Source organism: Ailuropoda melanoleuca, chromosome 7, assembly GCF_002007445.2.
Source record: "Ailuropoda melanoleuca isolate Jingjing chromosome 7, ASM200744v2, whole genome shotgun sequence".
Lineage (NCBI taxonomy): Eukaryota > Metazoa > Chordata > Mammalia > Carnivora > Ursidae > Ailuropoda > Ailuropoda melanoleuca.
In genome coordinates, this window is record NC_048224.1 from 6,491,449 (window position 1) to 6,513,244 (window position 21,796).

At 38.4% G+C, this 21,796-nt stretch overlaps 1 protein-coding gene across 1 annotated transcript in view; it reads left to right on the plus strand.

Annotated features, from left to right (window-relative positions):
- LURAP1L (leucine rich adaptor protein 1 like) overlaps nt 1-20,965 on the plus strand; it is a 47,921-nt gene extending 26,956 nt beyond the window's left edge. Inside the window, exon 2 of the mRNA XM_002924663.4 lies at nt 19,318-20,965. Coding sequence (XP_002924709.1) covers nt 19,318-19,692 — 375 coding nt within the window. The 3' untranslated portion in view covers nt 19,693-20,965. The remainder of the gene's footprint in view (nt 1-19,317) is intronic.
- Nucleotides 20,966-21,796: the final 831 nt, after the last annotated feature.

Sequence of the window (21,796 nt, forward strand, 5' to 3'; positions counted from 1 at the left end):
GTCACCGGATAGGGAGAACAAGTCAAAACTAGAGAGGAAAAACATATTTGTCATGAGAATTTTAAAAACAATAAGACTGAGTTTATGGGTGGAAATGAGAGATCAGAAGCAGAATTTTGAGTCAAGACCTCTGGGGCTTTCTATGTCATGTACTTAAAAAGCATATCCTTGAAAAGCACTTTACCCCATTCTTGCTTCTTATTGAAAAAAAAAAAATGCAAAGCAGCCTTGCTTCACATGTACAGATGAACTCTGAATTCTCAGCCTGATTCCCCCTAAAACTGAATCTATCACTTTGGATTCAGGAGAATGAGTTAGTACTTTAGCCAAATTAATCCATTCCAGAAAGAGCTGTACATGAATTTGGTCTGCGGTCAAGAACCTGCAGTCCTTATCTAAATTCACTGTACAGCCAAATTATTTTTTCTTTAATACTCTTTGCTGTTGCAATTAGTATAATTTTGTCCACACTAAAGAACAGGCCCAAGATGCTAATGAAACCCCTTAAAGCTCTTTGGAGGGCAGCTCAAAGTCAGTACCCACAGCAAAGCAGTGAGGCAACAGTCTCAACGAGCTTCTGTTTAATACAATGCAGTGAGATTGTCTATGGAATGGACTGTCACAGCATTTCTCAGACTTATCCTTGCTCAACATTCCAGACACGCTATGCCTCCAAATTACCTCTCCACCTTCACCTCCCACCACGTTGTAAATCCTCAGCCCTTCTGGTTGGTTTGCACTTCTTCAGCATGAAATGAACTTCTACGTCTCCAGATCTTTCCTTATTTTTTCCCATCGCAGGCTCAGATTGTACCATCCTTCTTGGTATAGTCCACCCATACCCATCTCTCCATATCCAAACTGCCTTCTTTTTTTTGTTATTTAACTGGCGTGTCTTCCCAAAAGCAAATTAATCCATACTTATTCTCTGCTACATTATCATATACATGTCCCTGTTTTTTCCCTTTCATAAATTTTCCCGTTCAACGTGTGTATTGATTTGCCATATACTGATAAGCAGTTAGAAATTAGGATTAATGGGCAAGGTAGACCCACTGTGCTGGAGGAGTTCATGCTTACCACTTCTTTGTCATTTCTCTTTGTGTTCTGTTGTCACGGATGTGTTTGTTTCTCCCATACTTTGAAAAATTCTCTATCTTGAGAAATCTACTTGTTGATGTGTAAACTCTATCAATGCAGCCATCTCCCAGAGTCAAACTCTGAGATCATCCCAACAGTTCTCCATTGGGCACATGGAGGAGCCTTCACCTTTCCTTCAAACTGTATACTCATCATACACTATGAGGGGCATCTGGGTGGCTCAGCTGGTTAACACTCTTGATTTCAGCTCAGGTGTTGGTCTCAGGGTCCTGAGGGAATTTTAAAGATAGTCTCCAATATTCTCATCTAACAGACAGGAAAATGAAGACATGGGAAGGTTAGATGACTTGTTACAAACCACAGGTTAATAAGGCGACCAAGACTTGAACAGAAGTTTTAGGCATCCTTGCCATTCTCACTAACACATGCTGTCAATGGGAAGTTGGGTCAGAGGGCATCATAGGTGTGAATAAAAAAAAAAAATCAGCCATCACCTCTCTTTTAAATTTTTTTATATATTATTTTTGCTGGAAATGGATCAGTGTAGATATAAACATGACAAATAATATCACATATCCAGGTAAAATCATCCACACTAATTAGAGTAAAATTGTAGGAGAAACTGTACTGGAAAAATGAACACGACATTTTAGACAACATTATTTCAATGACTGTAACTAATCTCATTTAAAATAAATGAAACAATTTTTCGGAGTGGTATCATGCAAAGGGACAGTTTAAATCCTATAATTTCTGAAAGACTACAGTTAGAAATACATAAATTTAGTTACTGGTAATCTGCTGTGCCAGAGATATCATTAAACTAATTGTAGAAAACAAAATGTAAGCAGGTCAGTAAGATTATGAGCATTAAATCATCACAATACTTGGTATATGCTGAATCAAAGATAATCTGAATCAAAGAGAGATAAATCTATTGGAAATAAAGAGCAAATCCATTCCTTCCTCATGAAATTCACCTTGGTTCACACTGAAAAGACAAAGATTATTTAGTCTAATTTGAAGTATTAAATTCAGGGTATGAGTGTTGTCTTATGCAATAAGGGTAATTTTTTCCCCAATAAATAGGAGATAAGTGATTAAATAAAAGTAAAGAGGAGTTGAAAACCTAGGGATGGATATTTAACAGAAACTTTCTCACAGCAGTGTCACATTTTTTTTTAAAGATTTTATTTATTTATTTGACAGAGATAGAGACAGCCAGCAAGAGAGGGAACACAAGCAGGGGGAGTGGGAGAGGAAGAACCAGGCTCATAGCAGAGGAGCCTGATGTGGGGCTCGAACCCATAATGCCGGGATCACGCCCTGAGCCGAAGGCAGACGCTTAACTGCTGTGCCACCCAGGCGCCCCAGCAGTGTCACATTTTTAAGTTCCTTTGCATTTATCTGCATTATACGGTTTTGGGCCCATCTGCATGGATGTTAGTTCTAACAAGATTTCTCTCTGTGGCCCTGTTATTTGATTCTTTCCAAGTACATTTTTTAGGAAAAAAAGAAAGAAAGAAAAGGAAGGAAGGAAGGAAGGAAGGAAGGAAGGAAGGAAGGAAGGAAGGAAGGAAGGGAAAAGAAAGAAAGACAAGAAAGAAAGAAAGAGAGAAAGAAAGAAAGAAAGAAAGAAAGAAAGAAAGAAAGAGAAAGAAAAGGAAGGAAGGAAGGAAAAGAAAGACAGACAAGAAAGAAAGAAAAAGAAAGAAAGAAAGACAAGAAAGAAAGACAAGAAAGAAAGAAAAAGAAAGAAAGAAAGAAAGAAAGAAAGAAAGAAAAGGAAGGAAGGAAGGAAAAGAAAGAAAGACAAGAAAGAAAGAAAAAGAAAGAAAGACAAGAAAGAAAGAAAGACAAGAAAGAAAGAAAAAGAAAGAAAGAAAGAAAGAAAGAAAGAAAGAAAGAAAGAAAGAAAGACAAGAAAGAAGAAAAAGACTCCACAAATTCAAAACAAACATATGGAAAAGATTTATTTAACTCTTTAATGATGAGAACCATCAAGATGGAAAAGGTGGATAAAGAAAAAAACAGAGGAGCAGAAGGCAAATAGTCCATTAGGAAAGATATGCTGAGTTAAATTTACCAGGAATTGTCCTTTTTTTTTTTTTTCAATACCTGTAAGACTGGCACCCTGACCACCTGCTCCCTAAATTCAGCTTGCCTGTTTTTGTAAAACTTTGGAACCCTCTGTCCAGCAGGCTTCATCTAAGGCAATTGCCCGGAGGCCCCTGCAGAGACCCCCAAGAATAGCTTGAGTGTAAAAGACATCTCAAATTTTTCTCTTTGAATGTAGGTTCCTCTTTTGGGAAGGCAAAATTAAAAGGGTTCAAGTTTTATTAAAATAGATTGTTATTTGATTAAAACACTATCATATGTGCCTAGAAACAATAAATGGTTATAGTTTGGAATAAGAATACAACACAATTCTAAGTAACTCCCTTGTTTTTTGGATCAAGGATGTGCCAAAGTCAAAGCACAAACATTTTTCAGGTTAGATAAAGAATCTCTACTGTCTGGGCAGATTACATAGAATAGCCTTCTACTATTTCTTGGTAAGAGCAAACTAATTATTTCATAGTAATTTTTCATTCTAACAGAGGAGAAAAAAACTCCCAAAATTATTCCTAGCTTTGCATTAATATGTTTAGCAGTAATTTATTCACAAGCTCTTTCAAAAGTTTATCTTCTAATAAATCCATTAAAAACTCAGCCAAGGTTTCCAACATTTTTACACCTTTTACTGCTTTTCAGAATCATTCTTTGCATGATATAATTCAGGGCAAATAAAGAGGTTATTATTATTATTATTTTATATTTTACATCAGTTTTCTATATCAAGGTAAGTTCTATCCTTCACAGTCTTTTTTCACATTCTGGAACAGTTTTGACAACAAAAATATTCCCCTCTTTGATAAACAAAATCACATTCTAGCTATAGCTCTTTGCCATAATTATTCCTAGTGTAGTCTCAACCATCCCTATAAGCTGTAATTTTTGTCAAATTTTACTAATTTTTCAGAGAAAAACTGGAAAGAGAGTGATCACTACCTTCCATATACAAGCATTGTAGCAGACCAGCAAAGCTTACACAACTACATTATAAAATCTCCCCAGCAAAAAATATAACCTTTCACACCTTTGTAAGATTGCAAAATAATATGTTCATTAAAATGACCCCAAAATATAGGCATTTTATTATTGTTAAAATAAAAAGTGCTATTCATAACAATTGGTGACCCATCTTTCAATATTCTGTCTTCCTTGCAAAATATATAGATATTAATATTTTTTATTAATTTAATTTAACATTAGTCTAAGTTCTTAAATTAGTAAATATCTTGCAAATTATGTTCGAGCTGATACAGAAGGAACATAATTATAGTTGAATTAAAAAATATTAAGAATTCTAGGAGTGCCTGGGTGGCTCAGTCAGTTAAATGGCCGACCCTTGATTTTGGCTCAGGTCATGATCTCTGCATTGATTCCACGCTGGGCATGGAGCCTGCTTAATTCTCTGCCTCCCTCTTTCACTGCCCCTTCCCTCCCCCATTGTGTTCACTCTCTTTCTCTCTCTCTCAAAAAAATTAAGAGTTCTAATTCAATATAGAAAATATACAGTATTTTTTTAAAATCTTAAACAATAATATGGAAGAAACATTAGCTTATCTCATCAATAAACCAGTAAACCAGATTTAGGAAGTTAATATTAACTTACTCTTTTTCACTACAAATAATTCAAATCTTAAAAAATAAAATTATAGTTGACCGTTAACACAGGTTTGTACTGCAGAGGTCCATTTAATATGCAGATTTCTTACAGTATAGTACTGTAAATGTATTTTGTCTTCCTTGTGACTTCCCTAATTGACATTTTCTTTTCTCTAGCTGACTTTATTGTTAGAATACAGTGTATAATACATATAGAATATCTGTGTTAATTGTGTTATTGATAAGGCCTCTGCTCAATAGTAGGCTATGCATAGTTATTTTTGGGGGGAGTCAAAATGTATACATGAATTTCCAACTGTGCAGGAGTCTATACCCCAAAACCTCCGCATTGTTCAGGGATAAACTATATATGTTTATTCTCCATACTGACAAAAGCAAGGAAAAGACATTTAGCTATTTATAACCTAAAATTACCAAACCAATTAATGTCGAAAGATTCACTTGGATTCTGCTATAAACCTTCTTCTGAGTTAGCATTATCTGAGTTAGCATTATCTATGATAAATGTTCTTGTTTGTTTTTCTCCCTTAGAAAGGTCAGTACATTCAGTGTATCAGAGTTCAATTTCTTTATTTCCCTGAAATTCTGGGAATATTAAGTTTTTGCAAGGATTTATTAGCCTCTACATTTAGAAAATTCTCCTTTTTCTTAAGGGACTTTAAAATTATCCATATACTCTAGAAATAGGAATATATATTATTTTCTTATCAATGATCAGTAAAATGTTTTTTTCTCAGTTAAATGCACAGCCTCCCACAGGAATTGAAACTTCAATTCTACCACCTCAGGCACAGAGCACTTTTTAGAAAACACAGAACACATGTTCTCAAAGGTTATCTTTCTATGCAGGGGAATTTGGAATATCTTCTACGTGGATTTGAGCACACTAACAGACAAACAATGTAAATCAACTAACCGTGTTCTGTGCTGCCTCTCATCCGACAGAGAATAGATTCACCTCATCCTAATAGAGATCCCCCAGTGATCCTATCATGAAATCAGATTGCCCATTGCCACCCCAAATGTGAAATAACTTAGAGATTATGTGACCTTGACTGACCTAGTGGTTCAGTACCCACCAGTCCCTGTATTGACTGTTTGCACACATTTTATACATGAGGATTCAGTATCCAGTTGCAGAAATGGACATGACTTAAACAGTGAGTTAAACAAAACACGTAAGTATTGGCTAAGAATCTGAAACAACAGCAACAACAAAGCAAACAAACCAGAACAGGAAGTACCAAATCAGAGGAAAACACAGTCAGAAAAGGTAAAGTTCTGTTGCCATTTGTGACTGACTCCAGAAGCCTAGAATCAACTGGGCAACTTCATTTAACTAGTTCTAGCAGGTAAGCCACTCAGCCTCCAAATCTATTGAAGTATAATTTTTCAAGGAATTTTAAACATGACTCTCAGATAAACATACAAGGAGCACATGTTGAAGATTTACTTAGCTCATTTAATGAGAACCAGCAAGATGATAATACTGGCTCAAAAGAATTGTGGGAATAGTTCATCAATTTTCTCAGAAAAGGCTTATGAAATAATTTTGTTAAGTTAGAGACAAATTGTTTCATGTCCAGTAGGACAATAAAACCATAACCTTTGAATTTTTTTTCAAGTGGAAAGAAGTCATTTTCATGTCTTCTAGACACAAATCTGCAAGTCAGCTAATAACTTTATGAGTCTGGGCCAAAGTAGTAGTAAATGGCAGGTCACACAAGGTATATCCCCATAGATAATTAAATAATGCTTTGGCTATGATTCAGCATATCTTTGAAGAGCCATTCAAACTGTTTTTATATATCTTCAACTTTACCGACTTTTTCCTTAGCTATGTCCAGTCTATTGACAAATTGATCAAAGGCATTCTTTACTTATATTGCAGTGTCTTTGATTTACAGCATTTCCCTTTGATTCTTCAAGTTTTCATTTCTCTGCTTACATTAACCACCTGTTCTTGCATGATGTCCACTTTTTCCAGTAGACCCCTTAACATATTAATCATAGTTATTTTAAATTCCCAGTCTAATAACTCCAAAACCTGTATCATATCTGAGTCTGGTTCTGACACTCTCTTTGTCTCTTCAGATTTTGTTTTTGCTTTTTAGCATGCCTTGTTGAAAGCTGAATATAATGTAAAGGAACTGGTATAGGTAGGCCTTTAGTGTGAGGTGTTATATTTATTTGACTAGGAGTTAGACTGTTTATTGTTTGCTGTAGCAGTAGGTGTCAGAGACTAAAGTTTCCTCTAGTGTTTTTGTTTTTGTCTATTCTGTTATCTTTGGGTTTTCCTAGAAACTCCTAGAGTCTGAGGCCTGTGATACTTTTAGCTAAAATCCCCTGTTAGTACCCAGGAGGCCTATGACATGGAGGTAAGTTGTGGGGAAGAAGAAGCTTTCTATAGTCCATGATTATGTCCCAGAATTAATGAGCTTGAGTTGGGTGTTTCCCTTCTCCCATGTTGGTTAGGCTCTGGTTAAACCCCAGTACATTAAGCCCTGGCAAAATAGTTTCCCTTGAGGACAGGCCTTGTTAAGGGGAACAGAAAGCTCTGGGCATATTTCAGAATGGTACCTTGTCCCTTCTCCCTGTCAGAAGCATAGGGAACAGTGAGAACATGATGGGGCTCCTGGAGGTGATACTCATGAACACGTAGGGGACCCCCTGAAACTGGGCCTTTTGGAGTTTTTAACTACACTGAACCTCCAGCAATTCATCAGTTAGGGATGAAAGTGTTTCTACTGATATCAGCTCCACTGGGAGCCTTCTGATTCTGGACTTACAATCTTAGTAAGCCATGAGTCGCTCTATCTACCTGTATATATCTCCCAGGGACAGCAGTTTGCCCCATAACCTCAGTTGTCTGAAGAATCTAAGAAGAGTTGTTGATTTTCAGTTTGTTCAGCTTTTTCCTTATTGTGAAAATAGGAGTGATCATTTCTAAGCACTTTACAGGTCAGACTGGAACCATAATGAAAATAATAATCAGCCTCATCACGTATTTGTTATAACAATGACATTAAATTTATCAGACAAATTAAGGTGTAAGGCCATGGCATATAGAAAGCATTCAGTAAATGGCAGATGTATCTAATTCTTAAAACTAATGAACCAAATGAGACAAAATAAATCACTAGATAAGACAGTCAATGTATTATCAGCAAATGTTGAAATGTGACAGGTGTTTCTCACTGGCCACTCTTCAGGATGTGAGATCACTGCTCTAACTAGTGTCATCTGGAAAGCCCCACCCAAAGTTTCGCAAATGAAAATAGTCATTGTTTAGGCATCATATACAAAACAAAATGATCTTCAGCATCATGAAGTGAAGCATTTCAAACATTACCAAATTACCAACATTAGGTAAAACTGAATGATTGCAGCAAAATGCCAGTGCCTCAGTTATGTTTGCTATGCAAGAGGACCTTTCTACAGAAGACCCTTTTTTTAAAAAAGATTTTATTTATTTGAAAGAAAAAGAGAGCATGGGGGGGGGGGAAGAAAGGGAGAAGCAGGCTCCCCACTGAGCAGGGATCCCAACACAGGACTCAACCGCAGGACCCTGAGATCATGACCTGAGCCAAAGGCAGGTCCTTAACCGACTGAGCCACCCAGATGCCCCCAGAAGACCCTTTCTAAAGAAAAAAGGTTAACTTTTGGGGAAAAAAAAAAATCTGGCTCATAGGAGTCACTGAATAAATGTGACTATAATCCCTACCGTAATCTCTTCCCTGCTTTCCCTTGGGGAGACCAAATTAATGGAAATTCTTCAATTTAAATGGAGAATTATGAAAAGTAAGATTACAATTTGGTAGATTAATCAGTACTGAAAATTCAGAGATGTCAGCTTCGTTAATCTCTTACTGTATTCTAAACTCTTACAATTCTATCTGAATGCTATTATCTAAGTTTAGTTGATTATCTTTGTATACCCTACTTTTTATGACCCTCAAGATATAGGGAATATATTTATAAGGGACCTCCATTGAAAGCATCATGTGTCAGATACCAGAAGTATGAAATGTTGTTTCTCCTTCAAAGTAATAAACCACCTTTTCTTTTGGGAAAAAAGATTGTCCTGTGGGAGATGCAGATGGCCCTCTCTTGAAGACCTTAACTTCCTTGAACATTTCTGTCTCCATCAATAAATATTTAACTACTCTGCTTTTTAAAATTTTTTTCAAACTATAAAACCATGAGTCAGTAGAGTTAGCATTCCATGGACACTGTGGTCTGGCGTGCATCACCCAAAATCATCCACAAGTAGAAAGATTTGTAGGCCCTTGGCACTCAAAGTGTCCATATACCAACAGCACTGGTGTATTAGTTGTTCATGCTGAATAACAAATACCCCAAAACTTAGCAATGCAAACAACAGACATGTTTTATGTCACAGCTTCTGTGAATCAGAAGCCTGGGCACGGATTAACTGAGTGTCTCTGGATCAGGCTTTCCTCACAAGTCTGCAACCAAATGTTGGCTGGGGATGCGATCATCTCGAAGCTCAATTCAGGGATAATCTGCTTCCAACCCCACTCGTATAGCTAGTAGCAGGTGACAGGCCTCGGCCTTGCTAGCTTATGTCCAGTGATATCAGTTCCTTATCACATCAGTCTTACTTTAGGACAGTTCACAGCCTAGCAGGTGGCCCTCCTCAGAGCGAGCAGGAGAGTACACCCAAGATAGAAACCACAGCCTTTTTGTAACCTTTTCTCAGAAGAGACAGCCCATTGTGTTTGCTCTATTCCGTTCCTTAGAACAAGTGAATAGAAACCAGTGCACACTCAAGGGCCAGAAACTACATAGGGATGTAGACACCAGGAAGGGGGTCCTGGGAGGTATCGGAGAGGCTGCCAGGTTCCCCTGACATCTGCGGGGGACATATTCAAAATGCAGGATCATGGAATGAGTGAACAGAATCTGAATTTTAACAAGACTCAGAGGTGATCTGTACATATGTGAAGGTTGAGAAGCACTATGCTCGAGAGCAAGGCACGTGCTTTCTTCTGCCACAGAGGCTGCTTCCTCACTTAAAGTTCCTTACCCGCTCTTGCTTCTTCCCAAGGAGTGCAAAGATCAGTTTTCCTCACAACTCAGTTCTCCCCTCCCCAGGAAGAGGGAAAAAGTGAGGTTTACTGCAATACTACTGTGTCGTAGACAGATTGGAAAGAGAGTCGGGAGCCTGAGGAAGAAATGGGGCATAGGGACTGTGACTCTCTAATTTACTTATTATAAAATGCAGTAGGTTATGTAAAGCCCTTACTCTTCCTGTACCTTCAATTCAGTAACAAAAAACAATCTGATTTTTTTAAAAAGATTTTATTTATTTATTTGACAGAGAGCGAGACAGCCAGCGAGAGAGGGAACACAAGCAGGGGGAGTGGGAGAGGAAGAAGCAGGCTCATAGCGGAGGAGCCTGATGTGGGGCTCGATCACATAACGCCAGGATCATGCTCTGAGCCGAAGGCGGATGCCCAACTGCTGTGCCACCCAGGCGCCCCAACAATCTGATTTTTAAAATGGGCAGAGGAATAGCCATTTTTCCAAAGAAAATATACAGATGGTCCAGAAGTATATGAAAAGATGCTCAATATCACTAATCATAAGAGAAATGCAAATCAAAACCATAATGAGATATCACCTCACACCTGGTAGGATGGCTATTATCAAAAAGAAAGTAAATAAGTGTTGGCAAGGATATAGAGAAAAGGGAACCCTTGTGCACTCCTGATGGGCATGCAAACTGGTGCAGCCACTCTGGAAAACAATATGAAGGTTCCTTAAAAAATTAAAAATTAAACTACCATACGATCCAGCACTCTCACTTCTGGGTATATATCTGAAGGAAAAAAAAATCACTAAGTCTAAAAGATATCTACACTCCTATGTTCACTGTAGCATTATTAACAATAGCCAAGGCATGGAAACAATCTAAGTGTCCATCGCTGGATGAATGGATGAAGAAGATGTGTTGTATATATACACAATGGAATATTATTCAGCCATAAAAAGAAGGAAATTCTGCCATTTGCGACAACATGGATGAACCTTGAGGGCATAATGCTAAGTGAAACAGAGAAAGACAAATAATGTATGAGCTCACTGGTATGTGGAATCTACAAAAACGTGAAATCACAGATATGGAGAGCAATTTTGTGGTTGCCAGAGGTGAACGGTGGGGGATAGGTGCAATGGGTGAAACTGGCCAAAAGATACAAACTTCCATTTACAAGATAAATACGTTCTGGGGATGTCACGTACAGCATGGTGACTGAAGTTAACAATTAACAATGCTGTAGTGTATATTTGCCAAGAGAATAGGCCTTAAAAGTTCTCATCACGGGGTGCCTGGCTGGCCCAGTCAGTAGAGCAGGTGACTCTTGATCTCAGGGTTGTGAGTTCTAGCCCCATGTTGGGTTTAACAATAAAATCTTAAAAAAAAAAAAAGTGCTCATCACAAGAAAAAAAACCCTGTAACCTGCAAGGTGATGAATGAGAACTAAACTTATTGTTACTTTACAATATGTACAGATCAATCATCAAGTTGAATACCTAAAACTAACACAATGTTATATGTCAATCATATCTCAAGAAAACCTTAAATTGTGCATAGAAACCTACAAATGAAGAAGTTATGTAAAAAAACGAAGGTTATAAATGTTCAAAACTCATCACTTTTTAATAATTTTACTCTATTTTACTATTAATATTTTTTTTGAGGTTATTTAAAATACTTACCGTATCTCTAGGGTGACAACATTACATCACGCTGTGCTCCTAAGCATTTCTTCTCAACCTCAGGTTTAATGGCATCCCACTGGCAGCTTGAAATTACTCATGGTAATTACAGCAGTATTTACAGCACAGAAATTAGAAGACACTATACATCAGAGCTTGATTTTTATTTTGTTGACTGTCTTAAGATATTGATGGAGAAAATGTTAATATTGCAGATTAAATTTAAAAATGTGTCATGGGGGGGCGCCTGGGTGGCACAGCGGTTAAGTGTCTGCCTTCGACTCAGGGCGTGATCCCCGCGTTATGGGAACGAGCCCCACATCAGGCTCCTCCGCTGTGAGCCTGCTTCTTCCTCTCCCACTCCCCCTGCTTGTGTTACCTCTCTCACTGGCTGTCTCTCTCTCTCTTTCTGTCAAATAAATAAATAAAATCTTTAAAAAATAAATAAATAAAAAATAAATTAAAATGTGTCATGGGGCCCCTGGGTGACTCAGTCGGTTAAGAGTCTGACTCTCGATTTTGGCTCAGGTCGTGATCTCAGGGTGGTGGGAATAAGTCCCCAAGTTGAGGGAGATTCTCTCTCCCTCTGCCCCTTCCCCCTGTGTGTGCTCTCTCTCTCTCAAATAAATAAATAAATCTATTAAAAAAAAAGAATTCAGCAAAGATGAACAAAAAGCATTCTCTGAGAATCAATGAGTTATATAAAATTTATAATAAAAGGCAACATACTTTTTTTTTTTTTAAAGATTTTATTTATTTATTTGACAGAGAGAGAGACAGCAAGAGAGGGAACACAGTCAGGGGGAGTGGGAGAGAAAGAAGCAGGCTCCCAGCAGAGGAGCCCAATGTGGGGCTCCATCCCAGAACGCAGGGATCACACCCTGAGCCGAAGGCAGATGCTTAATGACTGAGCCACCCAGGTGCCCCAACATACTTTAGTATTATTTGTAAAGTGTATGCTACACGTCTGTTCTATCAGCATGATTCCTATTGTGTGTGTGTGTGTGTGTGTGTGTGTGTGTGTGTGTGTATGTATAGTTTTCCCAGGGAACCAGTTGTTAAAAATTTATCAAAATGCCACCCCACATCCTCCTTCCTTCCCAGTGTAAGCACAGCCACTACATATCACAGAGGAGCCCATCATCATATCCTCATCTTCCATGTAAAAATCCCACTTTAATCTCTAAATTGGAAAAAATGTACATGCAGGAGGAATATTCATTATAACTTAGTGGAAACTCTTCTTGTCAGGTCTTTGTTCTATTCACATGAGCTGCTTTGCTACAAATGTCTGAAGTCCATGTTTTTGTTCAGTCTTCCCAAATGAATTTCTACTGAGGTCATTTATAGTATCTTTCATTAGCCAATGACACTTTACATATACATATCAAGAGCACTCAGGGAAACAATTTTCACTATATTAGAGTGTGGACAAGAAATGGACATCAGCAGCCTCTGAGTACTGACTGGACTAGCACCGGATGGGATGGGATTGAAAAGCTCCCTGGTCTTACTTCGGGGATCAGAGGATTCAGCAGCAGAAACTGTGCAGAACTCAGGAGCAGGCCTGGTGGCAGGAATTCATGGCTAAGATTCAGGGGAGTTGCCTGTGCTGCTTTCCAATAAACCAGATGCAGCTTTCTAATTTATCAAAACATCAGTTAGCTGTGCTGATGACAGTGTTTTTATGTATGGAGCTTGCTTGGTCCTGGGGGAAATTACTCTTCTATCTATAAAGTTTTGAGAAAAGAGAGAACTATTTTAGTTATTGTTCAGTTCCACATATAAACAACACAAATGTAGGAAGACAAAAGCTGACTGATAGAAAAATGGAATCCTCTGTTGCCCAATTAGAAAGAAATTTTGTTGTAAATTTTGAACCGTCTGAGAAAGCAGCAGAGACAAGCTTGGGCAGAACAGCACTTGTGAAGGGTACGTGGGCTTTTCTCCTGAAGCACATGAAACCAAGAGCAGGGGGGGATGTGTTGAACGATGTCTTCTCGGACTGCAAAGACACAATAATAGTCTTATGGATCCTCTGAGAATATAGTTAGAGAAGTGCTTTATAAATACAGTTCTTAATAAAACTGCTCAAAATTTTAAGGACGGGTAGGCAGAAAAATCTGTGATCATCAGATTGAGGATGTGGTGTATTTAGAGAGGGAGCCGATTTGGACACGATTAGGTTATGCCAAGGGAATACACAAATAAACTGGGATGAACTGCAGAAAAACAATATTCCAAGCATTGTTATAGCAGCCTTTTAATAAGGTATATAACGATCCTGATAATTTTTTTGTAAATTTGGAAATAAATATGGCTAGAAAAAATGGCCTTCCATCAATTATAAATCTGAAAAATTTGTTCCTCTGAATTAGACATGACGATTAGAGCTTCACATTAAAAGGCAAATCTAGGGACACCTGGGGGGCTCAGTTGGTTAAGCGTCTGCCTTCCGCTTAGGTCATGATCCTAGGATCCTGGGATCGAGTCCCGCATTGGGCTCCTTGCTCAGCAGGGAGCCTGCTTCTGCCTCTGCCTGCTGCTCCCCCTGCTTGTGCTCTCTCTCTCTGTCAAATAAATAAATAAAATCTTTAAAAAAATGAGTAAAAAAATAAAAGGCAAATCTAATCTGTTTTCCTTTCTTCATGTACATGATTATGAATTTATAAAGTGGTCTTTTTCCCTTCTAATTCATATTACAGCTTGCTGGACATTTGAGATTTAGGTCATGGATATTCTGGATTTTACATAAGAAGTACATAATGCCTAGGAGATGGGCTGCTTTTATCTGACTAGTCAGTTCTCTTAAACAAAAGGATAAAAATAGTGAAGGAGAGGTTTATGAGAGACAGGAGTACATGGCTCCCGTATGCCAAGAGAGAGTGAACACTGCCCTATTTGGAAGATACATTTCAGAGCTCACGTACACGTTTCAGTTAATAAATAGGCATATGAAAGATATGTATATTTATCCTGGAGCAGAGCACAAATAAGATTTTTATTTAAACTCAAAGAGCAAGAGCCAAAATTAAAAATTACCATTACCACACAATTTCTGATAAGGAGATTAAAATTCACAAAGAACTCCAGCTGCTGGCTTTGGCCATGAGTTTTTACTAGCTGAAGCTTTGGCTGGAGCTGTTGTGTAGCAAAGTTGATTGGTCTGTCTCCTGCATAGCCCACAGGGTTTTCTCGGAGCAGAGACAATTTAGTCATCAAAAGAATCGAGACTATGTCAAAATGGAGGGAAATGCTGAGCCAATCTGATGGGCAGATTCTTTGTATCAAATAACATCTTAAGGAAGTCCTCGATATGAAAAACAGACAAGTGATAGGGGGTTCCTCAGTTGAATTAAATCTTCAATACTGGTAGAAATGAGCCTTTGTTCACAGTTTTACCACCTCCACTGAGACCTTTGGCTCACTGGAGCTGAGAAGAAAACCTCATCATTTGTTTTCAAGGATACAGAGGCTGAGATCCTGTGTGCCAAGCCACTTTGCCCAAAGGTCACACAGGTAGACAGTGACAGTGGCAGGCTAGAGCCCTGTACCATGTTCCTCGGAGAGCACCATGAAAGAAGTTGACTTGTGCAGCAACTCCCTGATGAATTGAAAATTTGACCACCTTCTCTCCTTCTTGGATTCCATTATGCTAATTTATAATGTTTGTCTTCTTTCATCATTAAAATGATAGCCAGGAAGAAAATACAGATCTGGGAAAATTTATTATTAAGAATACTTGCTCTTTCAGGATCCCTCGTTTCAAGTTCTGCCACAGACCCAGTTCACTACTTGTCCAAAAATGATAGGAAATTTCAGCATTCACCCAGTCTGGACACCTGTTGTGTTACAATCCTAAAGCATGAGAGACCTCAGTTAAATATGAAGGTGAACCACATTGCAATACTGCAAGGACCAGAGTGGGGGATGGGGGTGGTGGGGGGAAAGAGGGAAGGGCATTCACATTTCTTTGGATTAATCGATGCAAATGTTTTCTTCCTTCCTCCCTTCCTTTCTCTCTTTCTTCCTTTTTTCTTCCTCTGTTTCTTCCTTTCTTTCTTCCTCTCTTCCTTTCTTTCTTCCTTCCTTCCCTTTTCTTTCCTTCCCTTCTCTTTCCTTTTCTTTTTTGTAAATGTCCTGTTTGTTTGTTCCCTTTGTTTAACTCATTTCATCAAGTGTTTACAGAACCCTGTGCCTGTGCTAGGACCAGGACCAATTATCACCTCGGAACAAACAGAACAATGTTTGGAGTATGATTCACACCTCGAAGCCCATTTCCTTTCAGAGATACTATCTCGATGATCTGTACATTTAAGCTAGGAATATTGTGTTTGAATCCTGTGAATGAATCAGAATGGGGTTGCATGCTGGCAATGCTTTCTTGCTGAAATGCTCTTTCCAGAGCCGCCTCTCTCCTTCCTCTCCAGTCACATATTGCTGACCCACAGCAAAACCCAAGGGAGGGGTGCTCTTGCCAATGTGTAATCCGAAACAATTGTTCAGCCCTTGAAGAAATACAAATCGAGCATCTACTATGTGCCAAGCACTCTTGCACGTCTTGGGCACAGAGTGCTGAACAGAATGGACCAAATCCCCTGCAGAACACAAGAAATACACACATGAACAATAAGCAGGATGATTAGATTAGATTATACTGTGAAGGGAACAAAAAAACAAATGTAGTATTAAACTAGGCATGGAGACTGGATACCATGATCGTTCAGGCAGGGGTTCTCCAAGAAGGGAAACTTAAACTCAGACCATGACAAGGGCCTCCCAACTCTCCATATCTTTAAAGTCACAGGACCTTATAAGACCTCAGGTGGAAGAACCAGTTTCCTACCAACAGGGTAGGCGACTGTCTCCTTAATAGATGGCCCTACTTCATAAACACTGACGTGAATAACAGTGAGGAAAGGTGGGGCAGCTCCCAGAGACAGAAGCAACATTGTGATTTTCTTCTGTGGCGGATTGCTCAGACTTTCAAGGTTCGTTGGCAGCAGCGTAACCACACCTTAGTTCCAGGAGAGAGTGGTGTGAGGCAGCCTGGAGCGCCAGGTAATGGACAGGCAGCCGTGTGAACGGGCTGGCCCCGCTCTCCCACAGTGGGCAGCTGTTTACTCTCTCCCGAGGAGGACAGAGAAGTCAAGTCTGTAATCATTATCAGCCGGATCGACGCGTTCTAACTGACTCGCTTTCGTCATTTTTTCCCCCAGCAGTGGTTCAATGGCCTGTGAATGTTTGCCTTCAGAAGAAAAAGATTTTTTCTAAATAAATCATTTCATGGTCAAAAGAAGCTTTTGTTACTCCATAGTCTATTCCTCTGATTTGCATTGCTCAATAAGATTGAAAAAATTTGTGTTTGATGCAGCCACTGTGTAACTCAGATGAAAATTGCTGGAAAAAACTTGTCCTGAGTATGTTTTAACCCCAGAGTGACACCGTTATTGGGAATGTGCATTATTGCTGCCTTAAGAGCTGAACTTTCACAGATCTAAAATTATGCCAGTTTCAAAAAAAAAAAAACCCGATGCTTAGGTCAGGCCTTAAGATATGAAAAAATTGTAAGACATTTCTTACATGGGCCATCGGAGGAGGCTGGAATCAGCAAGTAGTGCTTGATAGAAGAAGACGACTTCAGGAATGGGGAGGATTTGAAGAGAAAGGAAGCATTTCAAGTGAGGAGACTAAGTGAACAAACACACCCACAGCTGGGCATGGACCAGAACATTTTCATGCAACAGGGTGGGGATGTGAACAAATGCAGCTGTGGTTCATTTGGGGCTGATGGGAAATGATCCCATTTCTATTGCACCATGCCGACAATGGGCACAGCATGTTTTATCAGCTACAGATGCCTCACAGAAGAATTTTGGAAGACTTTGGCTCATATTGATTTTCTAGGCTCCTCAGTGGACCTAGACAAATTGTTGATTTATAAATATTTGTTGTATTACTTGTAACCTGAACAGTATGTTGATGGCTCATGGGGTGTGGGGGTGAATTTGAACCTAAAGACTGCCAGAAAGCCTCCTTTCTCAGTGCAACATCACTGCATGTGAGGTCATTGATACAACAGTGTCACGGAGACACTGTGTAACAGAAAAACGTCTCCAAGCTTAGTAAGTTAACATTTTTCTGTTCACGGGCACCTCAGAGACAAATGATTTTTCACAATTACCTTGTATACAGTTTGTTTTTGGTGCTTTTCTCAGAGAAGATAAGGAGGTGACTCAAGTTACTTTATGTGATAGCCTAGCAAAATTAAGAGTTTTAAAATCGTACCTTATGCTTTTTTAATATGTATACATATGTGATCTGTAATCTTACATCTCTGAAGTCATTGGTAGAAATTCCATCTTCTCCTAATGTTTGTTCATCACATTCACTCAACCCAAAGTTCACCTTTGGTTATGGATTAACTCCTAACCAGGAAATATTTTTATAATATGAATGCATACATTTGAAGACAATAGACTGCTTTCTCCCTTAAGGCTTGAGTCACTCATGACTGAATGCCTTTAATAATTCTAGAAACTCACAAATCTGAATTAGCCTTGGATCTTAAAGAAACAATTAGCAAGGCCCAGCCTTTTGGGTTAAAGACCCCAACTTAAAAAAAAAAAAATGGAAATCCATTTCAAACCATAATGAATGTGATATCTGGTGGCCAAATGTATCCCTGACTCCCAGTCCAGGTGCTAGAATCTTTTTAGGAGCCACATCTCTTCACTTACAACAAGAACATGAGCAATCATGAGAGTTATTACAGCCTACCTCTCTCCACCTTCCACAGAACCACCACAACCACTTAACTGTAGGACCTACAGAGAAATTCTGCTTTGTGCTGTGAGGACAGATTTCTTTGAAGTAATTAAGAACTATCAGAAGGACTACACACTTAGAAGCCATCTAAGGGAATTCTGGAACTTTCTCAGAGTTTTATATACCAAATTCGATTGGGGCTTCCCCTGACATATCTGAGGCAAATAATCAGATCCATAGAAGGCATCTGAATGCTTCATCTTGAAAAGTGGAACAGACTAGTGTGATGGCACCCTTTTGCATTCAAGGAATTTTAAAGCAATTTGGTTCTTAAAAATAAAAGCATTATTTAAAACTGGATGTATTTCCATATAGTCATAGAGAGTGCAGACCACTTCTAGACTCTTTTCTGTAGATTTCGCTGTCTTTACCTGTATAATGGGGATAAAATAATACCCATGGTCCAAGGTTGCTACTGTATAATGAAGGCTGGAATTTGCATAATGATGTCTGGTACATCCTCACTCAAAACTAGGAGCTGCTACAATGGTGGTGATGATGATAATTCCTTAATTATTACACATTTCTCTTTTCCCCACCTCATAGCATCTACGTACATATTCCCAATAAATACGAATAAACTATTAATCTGGCCAAAGAGAGAATGCACTTCTTAGCAGAGAACTTGACATTCAGTATGGTATTTCCAGGCTGCTGAGTTAGGGTCAGGGATGCAGTGGGAGTTTCATGGTCTCCTTTGGAGCCTCATGCATTGGGCAGGAAATGAGTCATTTGATTATGACTTTTGCCATTGGCCAGCAGTTTTCAAAAGATCCTGAGATCAAGTGAATTTATATTTTACTCTGTGCATTCAAAGTTAGGGCCTGCAGAAGACAGAACCCAAATGAATTTTGAGTCTTTCAAAAATGTAGAATAACTGTCATGTCTTTGCTCTCTCTGCCTTCCCCACAGGTTAACCTCAGAGCCACAGACGTCAGGCTCATGCGCCAGTTGCTTGTTATCAATGAGAGCATTGAGTCCATCAAGTGGATGATTGAAGAGAAAGCCACCATTACCAGCCGAGGCAGCAGTCTCAGTGGCAGCCTGTGCAGTTTATTGGAGAGTCAGAGCACATCCTTACATGGCAGCTACAGCAGCTTACATGATGGCAGCGATGGGCTGGATGGCATCTCCGTGGGGAGCTTTCTGGACACTTTGGCAGATGATGTCCCAGGCCATCAGACCCCATCAGACTTGGACCAATTCAGTGACAGCTCCATAACAGAGGATTCACAAGCCCTGTACAAGCACCCCAAATTGGATTCTGAATACTACTGCTTTGGCTAATGACCCAGTTTTTTGCATGGGATTGGTGTGCAATTAACTTGTATTTGTCCTTCTCCGCTGCTATATTTTTGGTGTGATTTTTCTTTTTTATATGACAACCTTTTTAAAAGAAGCTTATTTTGAAACTGCTTGATGGCAATTCTGTTGCTCCCAATATTTCTCATCTGGACTGATTTATCTTTCTCTCTTACATCTCTACTTTTATTTATTACAATGATTTTTCTCCCTTCTTTTACAGTGGCACAAATAAAGTAGGGGGAAAAAGAATAAGCAATAATTATGTTTTTGCTTTTGTTTTCAGAGCAAGGGGTCAGGGATTACAAAAAATTTTTTTGCTAAATTTTACAATAAACCAAAGTCTGATAATAGCTAATTTTGTTGTTTGTATTCTTAAATGATTCAAAGTTTCACTTTCCAGAAGATACTAAGGTTTATTATGGTTTGTATAGTAGGCAAAAACTTCCGGGCGTAAAGTCAACAATACTGTTAGTCACACACTTCTACACGACAGTTATTTGGGAGCCACAACTATATGCAATCCTGCTCACTTCAACTTTGAGGTCATACTTTAGATCGTACTGTTGTCTTTAGTGATTCTAACTCAAATTATATAGGCTTAGTTGTGTGGTAATATATATGATTCTCCAAAATTTTAAAGAATAATTGAGATTAAGTATATACAGGTGATTAGAGGTTAAGGTCTCCTAAATTGTAATTTGAGATTTTGTTGATATTTATTTGTAGATGTTTACAATTCTGATATGACATATAAACATATAAATGCATATATACAGATGGATGAATGGATGGGCAAATGGATGGATGATGGATGGATGGATGGATGGATGGATGGATGGATGGATGGATGGAATGGAAAGTAGAATCACTATTCATTTATGAAGTCTAACATGATATCCTTTCATCCTGGGGTAGATAAATAATCTCTTAGTTTTCTGAAATTATGTCTGACAATATAACTCATAATAAGTAAACATTTCATTTTGATGTGATGTTATTAATCCTCCACATATCTTTTACCTTGATGATTCCTAATGAGTGAATCTATTGAGATTTCAAACTGTTCTTTGAAATTGATATATGTTTCTGCACTAAACACTTTACAATATGAATCAAAAAGTCTTCGTATTTATAACAAAAATGTCCACACTCAAGAAATGGTTTCCCCAATATTTCCTATGTTAATATATACCTGTTATACTCTTGTCAAATGTATTGTTTGTTTCCAGAACATATGTTATTCAATTTCCAATTAAAATATACAGGGTCTATATTTTACACTAGTCTTTTTTCATGAATTGCTTGCTATAATCCTCATCACAACAATTTCATGATGTGAGTATTGTCTCCCTTCTGTGTTTGAGGAAAGAGAGGCACACGGAATGTAGGTGCGTCAAATCTCCCAGTAAGTGTCAAAACTGGGATTTAAATTTGGGTCTTATCCATAATAACACTCAATATTCCCATTGGTACATATTGAAGTTAAATAATAAACTATAGGTAAAAAAGGAAATTTAAGCCCATTATCCCCCCCCCCAAATGACCAGTATTTTCCTTCCAGTGAGTGAGAATCCACATTTCCCAATACTGAGCTTTCCAAGCCATTTCTTGAATTCACATGTCCAGAGTCAGTTTTGTCCCTATAGATGAATTGGGGAATTGGCCACTTGCCAACAGTCACTAATATATATTTCCCCCTTTCTGCTTACTTTTACTTTCAAGTTAGTAAAGGCTGATTGGTTGGCTATTTTGTTCACTTTTAATCTAGCATTAAGCCAAGCAATTTTTAGCACAGATTGTTTACCACATTAAAATCTAAGAGTATGCATTATGACCAACCAGAGAAAACATCTGAAGAACCAAGACTGATGAATTTTAAGCAGAGGATAATGAAATATGTAACCGTATGTCTACAGCACTGCAAGAAGAACATCCTCAGTAAAAGGAAAGTGGGCAGACAGCAAGAGTATAAGAGGTTATCAAGGGCAAATTCTCACCCCATCAAAACCCTACATTTGCCTAGAACAAGCCAAGTACATGAATGATGATTTCTGTCCTCAGATCACAGTTGTAGGTTGTAAATTCC